This window comes from Xenopus tropicalis, chromosome 9, assembly GCF_000004195.4.
Source record: "Xenopus tropicalis strain Nigerian chromosome 9, UCB_Xtro_10.0, whole genome shotgun sequence".
NCBI classification, from domain to species: domain Eukaryota; kingdom Metazoa; phylum Chordata; class Amphibia; order Anura; family Pipidae; genus Xenopus; species Xenopus tropicalis.
Window position 1 is genome coordinate 88,045,780 of NC_030685.2, and position 13,827 is coordinate 88,059,606.

Genomic DNA, 13,827 nt, shown 5'->3' on the forward strand with positions numbered 1-13,827 from the left:
TGCTTACAATGGGGGGATCAGATAGGATCTGTGCCACTGTGACAGAATGCTCTGTTATACAGATAGCTAGAATCTCAGCCATAAAGCAGGGCAGGACTGCTGCTTGCAATGGGGGGATCAGATAGGATCTGTGCCACTGTGACAGAATGCTCTGTTATACAGATAGCTAGAATCTCAGCCATAAAGCAGGGCAGGACTGCTGCTTGCAATGGGGGGGTGGGATCAGTACTTGTTACTATATTGGGGGTTCAGGATTAACCTGAGGTTTCTTTGCTCCCCAGACTTTGTGTGGACAGTAATGACCGCGCGCTTCCGATTGCCTGCTGGCAGAACCTACAATGTACGCGCGTCGGAGCAGGCACGGGACAGACAGAGCGCAGAGGTGGTGTGCAACGTTCTTCTCCTGGATAACACTATTCAAGCTTTTCATGTAAATGTGAGTAACGATCGTTTCCTCGTTAAGGGACGGACGTCTGTCTTGCTGAGCGCCGGGCAGTCTGTTTGGATTTATTTACTGGTTTATTCCGCTGAGGAACCAGAGAGCAGGTTAATCCCAAGGCTGGAGTTTAGCCGTTATTAAAGGGGATATTAACCCAAAATATAGCTTAATAAGGCAAAAATCATTTCCCAATATCCATTCATTGCTCAGTCACACTGAGTGTATAGTTCTATGTGCATGTGTCACATGGTATAACTGAATCAGTGAAGGCCAACAATATAAGGGGCACCCCCATATAAACTACTCGTAACAAGCCCCCCCCCCCTTAACCCTTCTTCTGTCTGTGGGTCACATGGTATAACTGAATCAGTGAGGGCCAAGGACACCCAGATATAAGGGGCACCCCCATATAAACTACTTGTAACAAGCCCCGCCCCCTTAACCCTTCTTCTGTCTGTGTGTGTCACATGGTATAACTGAATCAGTGAGGGCCAAGGACACCCAGATATAAGGGGCACCCCCATATAAACTACTTGTAACAAGCCCCGCCCCCTTAACCCTTCTTCTGTCTGTGTGTGTCACATGGTATAACTGAATCAGTGAAGGCCAAGGACACCCAGATATAAGGGGCCCCCCATATAAACTACTTGTAACAAGCCCCGCCCCCTTAACCCTTCTTCTGTCTGTGTGTGTCACATGGTATAACTGAATCAGTGAGGGCCAAGGACACCCAGATATAAGGGGCACCCCCATATAAACTACTTGTAACAAGCCCCGCCCCCTTAACCCTTCTTCTGTCTGTGTGGGTCACATGGTATAACTGAATCAGTGAGGGCCAAGGACACCCAGATATAGGGGGCACCCCCCATATAAACTACTTGTAACAAGCCCCGCCCCCTTAACCCTTCTTCTGTCTGTGTGTGTCACATGGTATAACTGAATCAGTGAAGGCCAAGGACACCCAGATATAAGGGGCCCCCCATATAAACTACTTGTAACAAGCCCCGCCCCCTTAACCCTTCTTCTGTCTGTGTGTGTCACATGGTATAACTGAATCAGTGAGGGCCAAGGACACCCAGATATAAGGGGCACCCCCATATAAACTACTTGTAACAAGCCCCGCCCCCTTAACCCTTCTTCTGTCTGTGTGGGTCACATGGTATAACTGAATCAGTGAGGGCCAAGGACACCCAGATATAGGGGGCACCCCCATATAAACTACTTGTAACAAGCCCCGCCCCCTTAACCCTTCTTCTGTCTGTGTGTGTCACATGGTATAACTGAATCAGTGAAGGCCAAGGACACCCAGATATAAGGGGCCCCCCATATAAACTACTTGTAACAAGCCCCGCCCCCTTAACCAGCCTTCTGTCTGTGTGTGTGTCACATGGTATAACTGAGTCAGTGAGGGCCAATTGCACCCCGATATAAGGGGCACCCCCATATAAAACATGTTGCCACGTGAACGCGGAAGTGGAAAATTAACCCTTTGCTGTCTTCTCTCCTGCAGAAACACAGCCACGGGCAAGTCCTTCTAGATTCGGTCTTCAAGTTCCTCGATTTGACGGAGCGAGATTATTTCGGGCTGCAACTGGCGGATGATTCCTGCGACAACCCCGTAAGGGCGGTTCCACTGCGGGGTCTTTCTGGGGCCCCTGGGTTTCCCACTGAGTGGCAGTTGGGGGGGAATGGGTTAAAAGGCAGCGTCCAAGTAATTTATTTACTATGAGAAATACTATTTACTATTCACTTCAGCTGTTAAACTGCAACTCCCAGTGTCCTTGTTTGGCATTTTGGGGGCCAAGTAGCAACTTGGGAAGAATAGGGTTAAACTGGTGCCCTATAGGTGCCGCAGTATGTAGTGTAAGCATGGAGCTGCCATGTTGCTTGTGATGGTTGTGGGTGGGGCCACACACACAGCAATGGCTACGCCCTCATTATATTTGTCTTTTTGTTATTTTGCAGAGGTGGCTGGATCCGAACAAACCCATCAGGAAGCAGCTGAAAAGTCAGTAACCCTTTCCCTTCTGATCTCCTGTTTCCCCTATTAAAGGGGATGTTCTTTGAGTTAACTTTTAGTATGATGCAGAGAGTAATATTCCGAGACAGTTTGCAGTTAGTCTTTTTTTATTTGTAGTTTTTTTCAGTTATTTCAGTTTTTGTTCAGCAGCTCTCCAATTAGGAGTTTCAGCAGCTATCTGGTTTCTAGAGTCCAAATTACCTTAGCAACCAGGGAGTGGTTTGAATAAAAGACTGGTATATGAATAGGGGAGGGGCTGAATAGAAAGATAAGGAATAAAAAGTAACAATAACAATAAAACTGGAGCCTCACAGAGCAATAGGGTTTGGCTGCCGGGGTCAGTGACCCCCATTTGAAAGCTCCATTTGAAATAGTCAAAAGAAGAAGGTAAATAATTCAAAAACAATAAAAAATAAATAATGAAGACCAATTGAAAAGTTGCTTAGAATTGGCCATTCTATAACATACTAAAGGTGAGCTGCCCCTTTTAAGACCATGTGTGCGCCAGAATGCGCTTAATGCTGTCGTCTTCTCTGCCTGCAGGGGGGTCCCCCCACAACCTCAACTTCCGGGTCAAATTCTTTGTGTCGGACCCCAGCAAATTGCAGGAGGAGTACACAAGGTGAGAACGCTGTACCCCAGAGAATGAGTGGAGATCCTGGGGGGGGGTCGCTTAATGGGGTAGAGACCCCTGCGCAAGGCATGCTGGGATTATTCCCACCTGGTACAGCACGTTTGGGCTCATAATTTGGTCTTTCCCCGGCCTTCACAGTTGCCCCCAGTCAGTGGCACCGCACATGCTCAGTGGACTCTGGGCTGCTGCTGAGAATTTTTGGGGGCATGGCCAATCAAGCAGGAAGTGAGGTCACATCTGTCATAGAAGCTGATGCGACAGGGCTGATTATTAGTCCTGATGCAGACTGCACTGGTTTGTATGCTGCCATGTAGAGTGTATTGTGACAGCAGCCCATGTGCGGGGAATCAGCAGAAAAGAAGATGGGGGGCAATAACTGGGGGCATCTTCTTGGGCTCAGATTTTCCCTGCTAAAGGAAAGGGGGTGCAAAGGGCTTGGTCTGGTACAGAAACCGAGAACATAATGCGCAGCATCTCTAGTTACCCTTTAATTTAAAAAATAAAGGGGAACTATGTGCCCCAATGCATTGCTGAGATCGATAGACCCCATAGCAGCTCACGTGGGCATTGCCCGGCCAATAACCCCCCGATGGTTTCTGACTGCCGTCTCTCTCTCTGCCCCTTTAGGTACCAGTATTTCCTACAGATAAAACAAGACGTTCTGACTGGGAGGTAAGTGGATCCATAGAACCTTTTCTCTGTAATAATAAAACAGTACCTGTACTTGATCCCAACTAAGATATAATTACCCCTTATTGGGGCAGAACAGCCCTATTGGGTTTATTTAATGGTTAAATGATTCCCTTTTCTCTGTAGTAATAAAACAGTACCTGTACTTGATCCCAACTAAGATATAATTACCCCTTATTGGGGCAGAACAGCCCTATTGGGTTTAATTACTGTTTAAATTATTTTTAGTAGACTTAAAGTATGGAGATCCAAATTACGGAAAGACCCCTTATCCGGAATACCCTTGTTCCCGAGCATTCTGAATAACGGGTCTTATACCTGTAACACAATAGTAACGCTCCGGCGTGACCGCCCCATGGAACGTGACACATTGTGACATTTAGGCAGACTGCTGGCATTTTAGAAAACGCATTTTACACGCTCAGTCACCGGGGCCCTTACTGCGCAGCGATTGGCTCCCGTGACATTTACTTTTATATACAAATATTTATGGGCTTTATTCAAATCGGTATTCGCTGGAAGAGCGCGGCGACACTGCCACTGTATACAGATTGGTGTGAGTGAGTGAGTGTGAGTGAGTGTGAGTGAGTGTGAGTGAGTGTGAGTGAGTGAGTGAGTGTGAGTGAGTGAGTGTGAGTGAGTGTGAGTGAGTGAGTGTGAGTGAGTGTGAGTGAGTGTGAGTGAGTGTGTGTGAGTGAGTGTGAGTATGTGAGTGAGTGAGTGTGAGTGAGTGAGTGTGTGTGTGTGTATGTGTGAGTGCGAGTGAGTGCGAGTGAGTGCGAGTGCGTGGATGTGTGAGTGCGAGTGCGAGTGCGTGGATGTGTGAGTGCGTGGATGTGTGAGTGCGAGTGCGTGGATGTGTGAGTGCGTGGATGTGTGAGTGCGAGTGCGTGGATGTGTGAGTGCGTGGATGTGTGAGTGCGAGTGCGTGGATGTGTGAGTGTGAGTGCGAGTGCGTGGAAGTGTGAGTGCGAGTGCGTGGATGTGTGAGTGCGAGTGCGTGGATGTGTGAGTGCGAGTGCGTGGATGTGTGAGTGCGAGTGCGTGGATGTGTGAGTGCGAGTGCGTGGATGTGTGAGTGCGAGTGCGTGGATGTGTGAGTGTGAGTGCGAGTGCGTGGATGTGTGAGTGTGAGTGCGAGTGCGTGGATGTGTGAGTGTGAGTGCGAGTGCGTGGATGTGTGAGTGCGTGGATGTGTGAGTGTGAGTGAGTGGGTCCCTCGGGGGCAAAGTCTCTTACTGTTTCCCTTTCCTTTACCAGGTTACCCTGTCCCTATAATACAGCGGCGCTACTCGCTTCCTACGCCGCGCAGTGTAAGTATCACTCTCCTTATAAATGGTACTTAGTGATGGGGGTAAAGTACTTCTATATAGAATATATACCTTGGTGTTCCATGACCTACATAATATGGAATGGGCTGCAACCTTGTACCTTTATATGGTCCCAGAACCCCTCAGTGACTGCTAATATCCTTATCATTTACAGTAGGGGGTACATTATCCCTTATAATACATGAGTGATACTCAGAGTTCCCTGTATAACTCAGCCTGCAGCCTTGTGCCTTTATATGGGGGGCACAGAACCCCTCAGTGACTGCTAATATCCTTATCATTTACAGTAGGGGGTACATTATCCCTTATAATACATGAGTGATACTCAGAGTTCCCTGTATAACTCAGCCTGCAGCCTTGTGCCTTTATATGGGGGGCACAGAACCCCTCAGTGACTGCTAATATCCTTAGCATTTACAGTAGGGGGTACATTATCCCTTATAATACATGAGTGATACTCAGAGTTCCCTGTATAACTCAGCCTGCAGCCTTGTGCCTTTATATGGGGGGCACAGAACCCCTCAGTGACTGCTAATATCCTTATCATTTACAGTAGGGGGTACATTATCCCTTATAATACATGAGTGATACTCAGAGTTCCCTGTATAACTCAGCCTGCAGCCTTGTGCCTTTATATGGGGGGCACAGAACCCCTCAGTGACTGCTAATATCCTTATCATTTACAGTAGGGGGTACATTATCCCTTATAATACATGAGTGATACTCAGAGTTCCCTGTATAACTCAGCCTGCAGCCTTGTGCCTTTATATGGGGGGCACAGAACCCCTCAGTGACTGCTAATATCCTTATCATTTACAGTAGGGGGTACATTATCCCTTATAATACATGAGTGATACTCAGAGTTCCCTGTATAACTCAGCCTGCAGCCTTGTGCCTTTATATGGGCACAGAACCCCTCAGTGACTGCTAATATCCTTATCATTTACAGTAGGGGGTACATTATCCCTTATAATACATGAGTGATACTCAGAGTTCCCTGTATAACTCAGCCTGCAGCCTTGTGCCTTTATATGGGGGGCACAGAACCCCTCAGTGACTGCTAATATCCTTATCATTTACAGTAGGGGGTATTTGGGAAAATACTTCAGTACAATGATGAGCTTTTCCTCCCTGTGTCTGTAGCGGAATTGGGTGATTACAACCATTCGGAGCACTTGCCCGGGTACCTGGCCGAATATTCCTACGTCCCTGAGCAGCCCCTGGACTTTGAGAAAGAAATAGCCAAGTTGCACCAGCAGCACCGGTAAGGAATCGGCACAGTGGGAGGGGCTTGTATGTTACATACAGTCTGGTGACTGTATGGCGCCAAACACAATTCTATTGGATATAACTGCAAATGCTGCCGCTGCCCCTTTAATACATTTCCTGTGCAGTCAGATGGGAACAGCCTGCAATAAAACCTGCGGGCGCAGCGCTCTCTCATAGCTGCATATTTACTGTAAATCATTAACCTGCGCTCCTTGTTTTGTTATAAACGTGACCCCGGGCTCAGCCTCTCGGTGCCAACTCCCAGTGCAAAGCTCAGGCGGCTCTGTATTTTGGGTCAAGCGACCAAGATTGGGGGTTGTGTCTCCTTATAAACGGGAAATCCCACTGTCAGAAAATGGCACCTACCTGTCTGGGATAAAGTATAGCATAAAACTATGGCACATAGGGACTCCCCTGTACTAAGCACAATTCAGCAGGAACAGCCCCCTAAGTTTGCTCATAGCCTGTACAGAGAGATACCATAAAACTATGGCACATAGGGATTCCCCTGTACTAAGCACAATTCAGCAGGAACAGCCCCCTAAGTTTGCTCATAGCCTGTACAGAGAGATACCATAAAACTATGGCACATAGGGATTCCCCTGTACTAAGCACAATTCAGCAGGAACAGCCCCCTAAGTTTGCCCATAGCCTGTACAGAGAGATACCATAAAACTATGGCACATAGGGATTCCCCTGTACTAAGCACAATTCAGCAGGAACAGCCCCCTAAGTTTGCTCATAGTCTGTACAGAGAGATACCATAAAACTATGGCAGCATAGGGATTCCCCTGTACTAAGCACAATTCAGCAGGAACAGCCCCCTAAGTTTGCTCATAGCCTGTACAGAGAGATACCATAAAACTATGGCAGCATAGGGATTCCCCTGTACTAAGCACAATTCAGCAGGAACAGCCCCCTAAGTTTGCTCATAGCCTGTACAGAGAGATACCATAAAACTATGGCACATAGGGATTCCCCTGTACTAAGCACAATTTAGTAGGAACAGCCCCCTAAGTTTGCTCATAGCCTGTACAGAGAGATTCCATAAAACTATGGCACATAGGGATTCCCCTGTACTAAGCACAATTCAGCAGGAACAGCCCCCTAAGTTTGCCCATAGCCTGTACAGAGAGATACCATAACACTATGGCACATAGGGATTCTCCTGTACTAAGCACAATTCAGCAGGAACAGCCCCCTATGTTTGCCCATAGCCTGTACAGAGAGATACCATAAAACTATGGCACATAAGGATTCCCCTGTACTAAGCACAATTCAGCAGGAACAGCCCCCTAGGTTTGCCCATAGCCTGTACAGAGAGATACCATAAAACTATGGCACATAGGGATTCCCCTGTACTAAGCACAATTCAGCAGGAACAGCCCCCTAAGTTTGCCCATAGCCTGTACAGAGAGATACCATAAAACTATGGCACATAGGGATTCCCCTGTACTAAGCACAATTCAGCAGGAACAGCCCCCTAAGTTTGCCCATAGTCTGTACAGAGAGATACCATAAAACTATGGCACATAGGGATTCCTCTGTACTAAGCACAATTCAGCAGGAACAGCCCCCTAAGTTTGCTCATAGCCTGTACAGAGAGATACCATAAAACTATGGCACATAGGGATTCCCCTGTACTAAGCACAATTCAGCAGGAACAGCCCCCTAAGTTTGCCCATAGCCTGTACAGAGAGATACCATAAAACTATAGCACATAGGGATTCCTCTGTACTAAGCACAATTCAGCAGGAACAGCCCCCTAAGTTTGCTCATAGCCTGTACAGAGAGATACCATAAAACTATGGCACATAGGGATTCCTCTGTACTAAGCACACTTCAGCAGGAACAGCCCCCTAAGTTTGCTCATAGCCTGTACAGAGAGATACCATAAAATTATGGCACATAGGGATTCCTCTGTACTAAGCACAATTCAGCAGGAACAGCCCCCTAAGTTTGCCCATAGCCTGTACAGAGAGATACCATAAAACTATGGCACATAGGGATTCCCCTGTACTAAGCACAATTCAGCAGGAACAGCCCCCTAAGTTTGCTCATAGCCTGTACAGAGAGATACCATAAAACTATGGCACATAGGGATTCCCCTGTACTAAGCACAATTCAGCAGGAACAGCCCCCTAAGTTTGCCCATAGGCTGTACAGAGAGATACCATAAAACTATGGCACATAGGGATTCCCCTGTACTAAGCACAATTCAGCAGGAACAGCCCCCTAAGTTTGCCCATAGGCTGTACAGAGAGATACCATACTGAAGTCCGGTTCTGGCCCAGATGAGTGTTTGCCCAACGCTGTGTTTGTGTTACAGGGGGCTGTCGCCGGCAGAAGCAGAATTCAGTTATCTGAACGCTGCTCGCACGTTAGAACTGTACGGCGTTGAGTTGCACTACGCACGGGTAAGTGTGAACATGTTACCCAAGTCCAATACCTGTAAATATTATAATTCTGTTTCTGTCGGCACCTTGTGGTTAGATTGCGTTGCACCCAATGTATTGCGCCGTGTGGTGCTGCCCCATACAGGGGTAACAAGAAGCATTGCCTGATTCTGTGTTGAGGTTTATTTCCCCTTTAAGTTGGTGCATAGTGAGCTCAGAAGGGGTGGGTCTGGGAGAGGGTTATTGGGTGGGACGGTAACATTGGGTTATTATGTGCTTATTGTTACCGTAGCCGATGGCAGTAGATTTGGTGGCCAATTCCCACGTGGGCCCTGCCCCCTCCCTCCCAGTGTCTCCCACTTCAGAGCGCAATCTCTCCGTCTATTGTTTCCCCTTTATCTGAGCATTTCCTTCCTCTGTATCTTATTTCTGCCCCGGCAAGTCAAGGTCTTGGGCTTATCCGGCTCGGTGGCTGCGAGGAGCGGCAATAGGAAGTATTTGGAATTCCTGTCCCCCCCCCTCAGACCCCCAGGGAACACATTTAGCCAAGTCCTTCCTGACAGCTCCGAGCTGCTCACTGCCCATAGGCTGGGCCGGCCCTGGTCCCGCTACATATTGGGCTTTATTGTGCCGCTGGGGTTAACCCTGTATCTCCCTTGCCTTATTAGCATACAGCCAAGCCTATACAGTAGGTCTCACGTTATATATATATATATATATATATATATATATGTATGGGATCCCTTATCTGGAAACCCGTTATCCAGAAAGTTCCAAATTACCGAAAGGCCATCTCCCATAGACTCCATTATAAGCAAATAATAAAAATGGTTTCCTTTTCCTCTGTAATAATAAAACAGTACCTGTACTTGATCCCAACTAAGATATAATTACCCCTTATTGGGGCAGAACAGCCCTATTGGGTTTATTTAATGGTTAAATGATTCCCTTTTCTCTGTAATAATAAAACATTACCTGTACTTGATCCCAACTAAGATATAATTACCCCTTATTGGGGGCAGAACAGCCCTATTGGGTTTATTTAATGGTTAAATGATTCCCTTTTCTCTGTAATAATAAAACAGTACCTGTACTTCAGGGGTCTCAAACTCGCGGCCCGCGGGCCATTTGCGGCCCTCGGTACAATATTTTGTGGCCCGCACCAACGCCGAATGAATGGATCGCGATTTTTATTGCGATTCAAGGGATAATGCAAGGCACGGCGGGTGGGAGCTGCTGATTGCGGAAATGACGTTATGCCATCATAACAGTTATTATGGGAAGACGTAAGGAGCTAATTGTGCACACAGAACGTCTTCCCATAATAACTGTTATGATGGCATAACGTCATTTCCGCAATCAGCAGCTCCTGACTTTTTTTTGTGAAATCCCTTATGCGGCCCAGCCTCATCCTGACTATCTGGAAACCCGTTATCCAGAAAGTTCCAAATTACGGAAAGGCCATCTCCCATAGACTCCATTATAAGCAAATAATAAAAATGGTTTCCTTTTCCTCTGTAATAATAAAACAGTACCTGTACTTGATCCCAACTAAGATATAATTACCCCTTATTGGGGCAGAACAGCCCTATTGGGTTTATTTCATGGTTAAATGATTCCCTTTTCTCTGTAATAATAAAACAGTACCTGTACTTGATCCCAACTAAGATATAATTACCCCTTATTGGGGCAGAACAGCCCTATTGGGTTTATTCAATACCACACACACACACACACACACACGGATTCCATTGGTCGGTGTCTCACACTGTGGTCACTATTCTGGATAATGTGGGTCCCACTCCAGGGTCGGTTCTGAATTCTAAATATTATTCTTTTGGTTACGAATTCTGGGTGGCTTTTTCCATGGGGATGTATGGAGCGATATGATTGGCCAGTGTATTTGATATTGACTGACGTGTGTTCCCGTCGCTGCATGTGTGGTTGAGAGTCTGTGGTGGGGGTGACTCCCCCCATTTCCTCATGTTGTGGGGCTCAAGAGCCGGTTTAGTTACCCTTTATCTCACGTTGCTTCTGTGCAAGGAAACTGACAGTCTTATTCTGCTATTAATACAAAGGGGAAACAAAGTCGGGACACACAGCCACAGTCTCTGGTTTCTAAGGTCACCGACAATAGTAACGGAATAGGCTTTAGACGACAGGATGCATTATAGAAAGTATAGCCCTGTGCCGTAAGAGAGGCTTTAGTTGCCCTTTAACATCACAAGATGCTTTTATTTCTATACGCAGCGCTGGTTCTGGTGAATAATTTCTCAACTTAACGACTTTCTCTCCTCGTTTCAGGATCAAAGTAACAATGAAATCCTGATCGGAGTGATGTCGGGGGGAATCCTGATATATAAAAACAGGGTACGCATTAACACCTTTCCATGGTAAGCACTCGCACCCTCACTTTCTACTTTATCCCAAGGGGCAAATGATTATGTTGTTCATTATGTTTGGGGGGGCACAGAGGGAAGCGCCCCCACCCACCCGTGCTGCTTGTCAGGCCCCGAGCTTTCCGTGTCAGCGATGGGCAGTACAGGCCGATTCAGGCACTTCTCAGTCGGGGTTAATTGGTCACATTCTGTGGGGGTGGGGCGCTGTGGGAGGGGCTATTATTGGGATCCATTATCCAGACTTTGGGATCTGGGGTTTTCTAGTTCAATATGGAGTTCCGTGCTTTAAGGCTTCTAATAAACATTGAATCCCTATAGGATTGTTCTGCTGTCGGCGCGGGTTTATTTAGCTTAGTTGCCATCGGATACAGTAGCCGGCCCTGCCGAAGCCAGTCACTAATAACTGAATAATTTTTGGGTTTTAGGACAGCAGCTTTCTGGATAATGGAGCCCATAGCTGTGCTGGGGTTTTCTTTTTGTCTAAGAAATTGTTGACTTGAAACAAATATAAAATTACTGTTCAGCTTTGAAACTGGTGTTTACAGGTGGGGGGGGGATTCATCAGTAGTGGGGTATCCATTAAACTGCAGCCAGAGAGCCAGGGGTACACCGTAGTGTATACTGAGCCCCGGGATATGGGGCCCCAGCTGCTGCTTCTGTCCAAATCCTCCTCCTGAATCCCCTGGTAACACTGAGCATGGGGAAAATCATGGTTTATTCAGTAGATATTTATATATTATGTATTCGGCCTTCTGTTGGGCTGATTTCATGCGAAGCCTGGCTGTGCCACATTATGGCAGCAAGGAAGGGGTGTCAGTTTAAGGCAGTGAGGAAGGGGTGCCGGGTGAAGGCAGAGAGGAAGGGGTGCAGGATGAAGGCAGCGAGGAAGGGGTGCCAGATAAAGGCAGCGAGGAAGGGGTGCCACAGGAAGGGTTTCCAGTTTAAGGCAGTGAAGAAGGGGTGCCGGATGAAGGCAGCGAGGAAGGGGTGCCACAGGAAGGGGTGCCACAGGAAGAGGTGCCGGATGAAGGCAATGATGAAGGGGTGTCAGAGGAAGGGGTGCCAGTTTAAGGCAGAGAGGAAGGGGTGCCGGATGAAGGCAGCGAGGAAGGGGTGCCACAGGAAGGGGTGCCACAGGAAGGGGTGCCACAGGAAGAGGTGCCGGATGAAGGCAATGATGAAGGGGTGTCAGAGGAAGGGGTGCCAGTTTAAGGCAGAGAGGAAGGGGTGCCGGATGAAGGCAGCGAGGAAGGGGTGCCACAGGAAGGGGTGCCACAGGAAGAGGTGCCGGATGAAGGCAATGATGAAGGGGTGTCAGAGGAAGGGGTGCCAGTTTAAGGCAGAGAGGAAGGGGTGCCGGATGAAGGCAATGATGAAGGGGTGTCAGAGGAAGGGGTGCCAGTTTAAGGCAGAGAGGAAGGGGTGCCGGATGAAGGCAATGATGAAGGGGTGTCAGAGGAAGGGGTGCCAGTTTAAGGCAGAGAGGAAGGGGTGCAGGATGAAGGCAGCGAGGAAGGGGTGCCAGAGGAAAGGGTGCCAGAGGAAGGGGTGCCAGAGGAAGGGGTGCCAGTTTAAGGCAGTGACGAAGGGGTGCTAGTTTAAGGCAGTGAGGAAGGGGTGCAGGATGAAGGCAGCGAGGAAGGGGTGCCAGAGGAAGGGGTGCCAGTTTAAGGCAGTGAGGAAGGGTTGCCAGTTTAAGGCAGTGAGGAAGGGGTGCCAGTTTAAGGCAGTGAGGAAGGGTTGCCAGTTTAAGGCAGTGAGGAAGGGGTGCCAGTTTAAGGCAGCGAGGAAGGGGTGCCAGAGGAAAGGGTGCCAGTTTAAGGCAGTGCGGATGGGGTGCAGGATGGAGGCAACGAGGAAGGGGTGCCAGTTTAAGGCAGTGAGGAAGGGGTGCCAGTTTAAGGCAGCGAGGAAGGGGTGCCAGTTTAAGGCAGTGAGGAAGGGGTGCCAGAGGAAAGGGTGCCAGTTTAAGGCAGTGCGGATGGGGTGCCAGTTTAAGGCAGTGAGGAAGGGGTGCCAGAGGAAGGGGTGCTGTGCCTTTAGCAGCCTCTTTCCCCTCAATCCCAATGTCGGCCCCTTACACTCAGGGGTAAGTGAGCAAAACCTACAGCAGGGAAGGAACAAATGCACAAAATCCTTTGCTTGGAATAAATGGGCATTGGGTGGGGGGGGCCGGGCATGTCCTAGAGGGGTCTCTGCTCTGAACAATTAGGTCAAGGGCCTCATCTGTGTTGTGAAAGGGGATTTGGAAGGAATGGAGTGTGGGGCAAGTCCTGTGTATATCATTATGGGGGGGGGCAGTGTGTATTGGATTTACACTGAGCAGGGGAAGGCGGAAACGATTGGCAGCTGGGATGCATTGTTTGTTTGATCTTTAACTACAAGTCCCAGCATGCTTTGTTAGTGCAAGAAGATTGAATTGCCTGGAGCAATGTTTTGTCATTGTCATTGATTTATATTGTACATTGTTTATTCCCCCCAGCCCCCCCAAACTCACCCTGCAGTCACAATGTTGCCATTCATTTCTATACATGGCGGCTTGGGGCGTTTTTGGACACTTTTTACATTTGGCTCATTTATGGAAACCATGATACCCCGGCACTGCCACTCAACTGATCTCATGTGCCCCCCTCGGGGCAATCTGCACAA

General features: G+C 48.1%; 1 protein-coding gene across 4 annotated transcripts in view; it reads left to right on the forward strand.

The window, feature by feature from the left end:
- Positions 1-13,827, forward strand: part of ptpn4 (protein tyrosine phosphatase, non-receptor type 4 (megakaryocyte)) — a 48,873-nt gene that overhangs the window by 11,953 nt on the left and 23,093 nt on the right. For all 4 annotated transcript variants that reach the window (XM_031892803.1, XM_031892801.1, XM_031892802.1 and 1 more), the window contains 9 exons: positions 282-436; positions 1,950-2,057; positions 2,405-2,447; positions 3,003-3,081; positions 3,721-3,765; positions 5,044-5,096; positions 6,258-6,378; positions 8,713-8,800; positions 11,084-11,172. In XM_031892803.1, coding sequence (XP_031748663.1) covers positions 299-436; positions 1,950-2,057; positions 2,405-2,447; positions 3,003-3,081; positions 3,721-3,765; positions 5,044-5,096; positions 6,258-6,378; positions 8,713-8,800; positions 11,084-11,172 — 764 coding nt within the window. In that variant the 5' untranslated portion in view covers positions 282-298. The remainder of the gene's footprint in view (positions 1-281; positions 437-1,949; positions 2,058-2,404; positions 2,448-3,002; positions 3,082-3,720; positions 3,766-5,043; positions 5,097-6,257; positions 6,379-8,712; positions 8,801-11,083; positions 11,173-13,827) is intronic.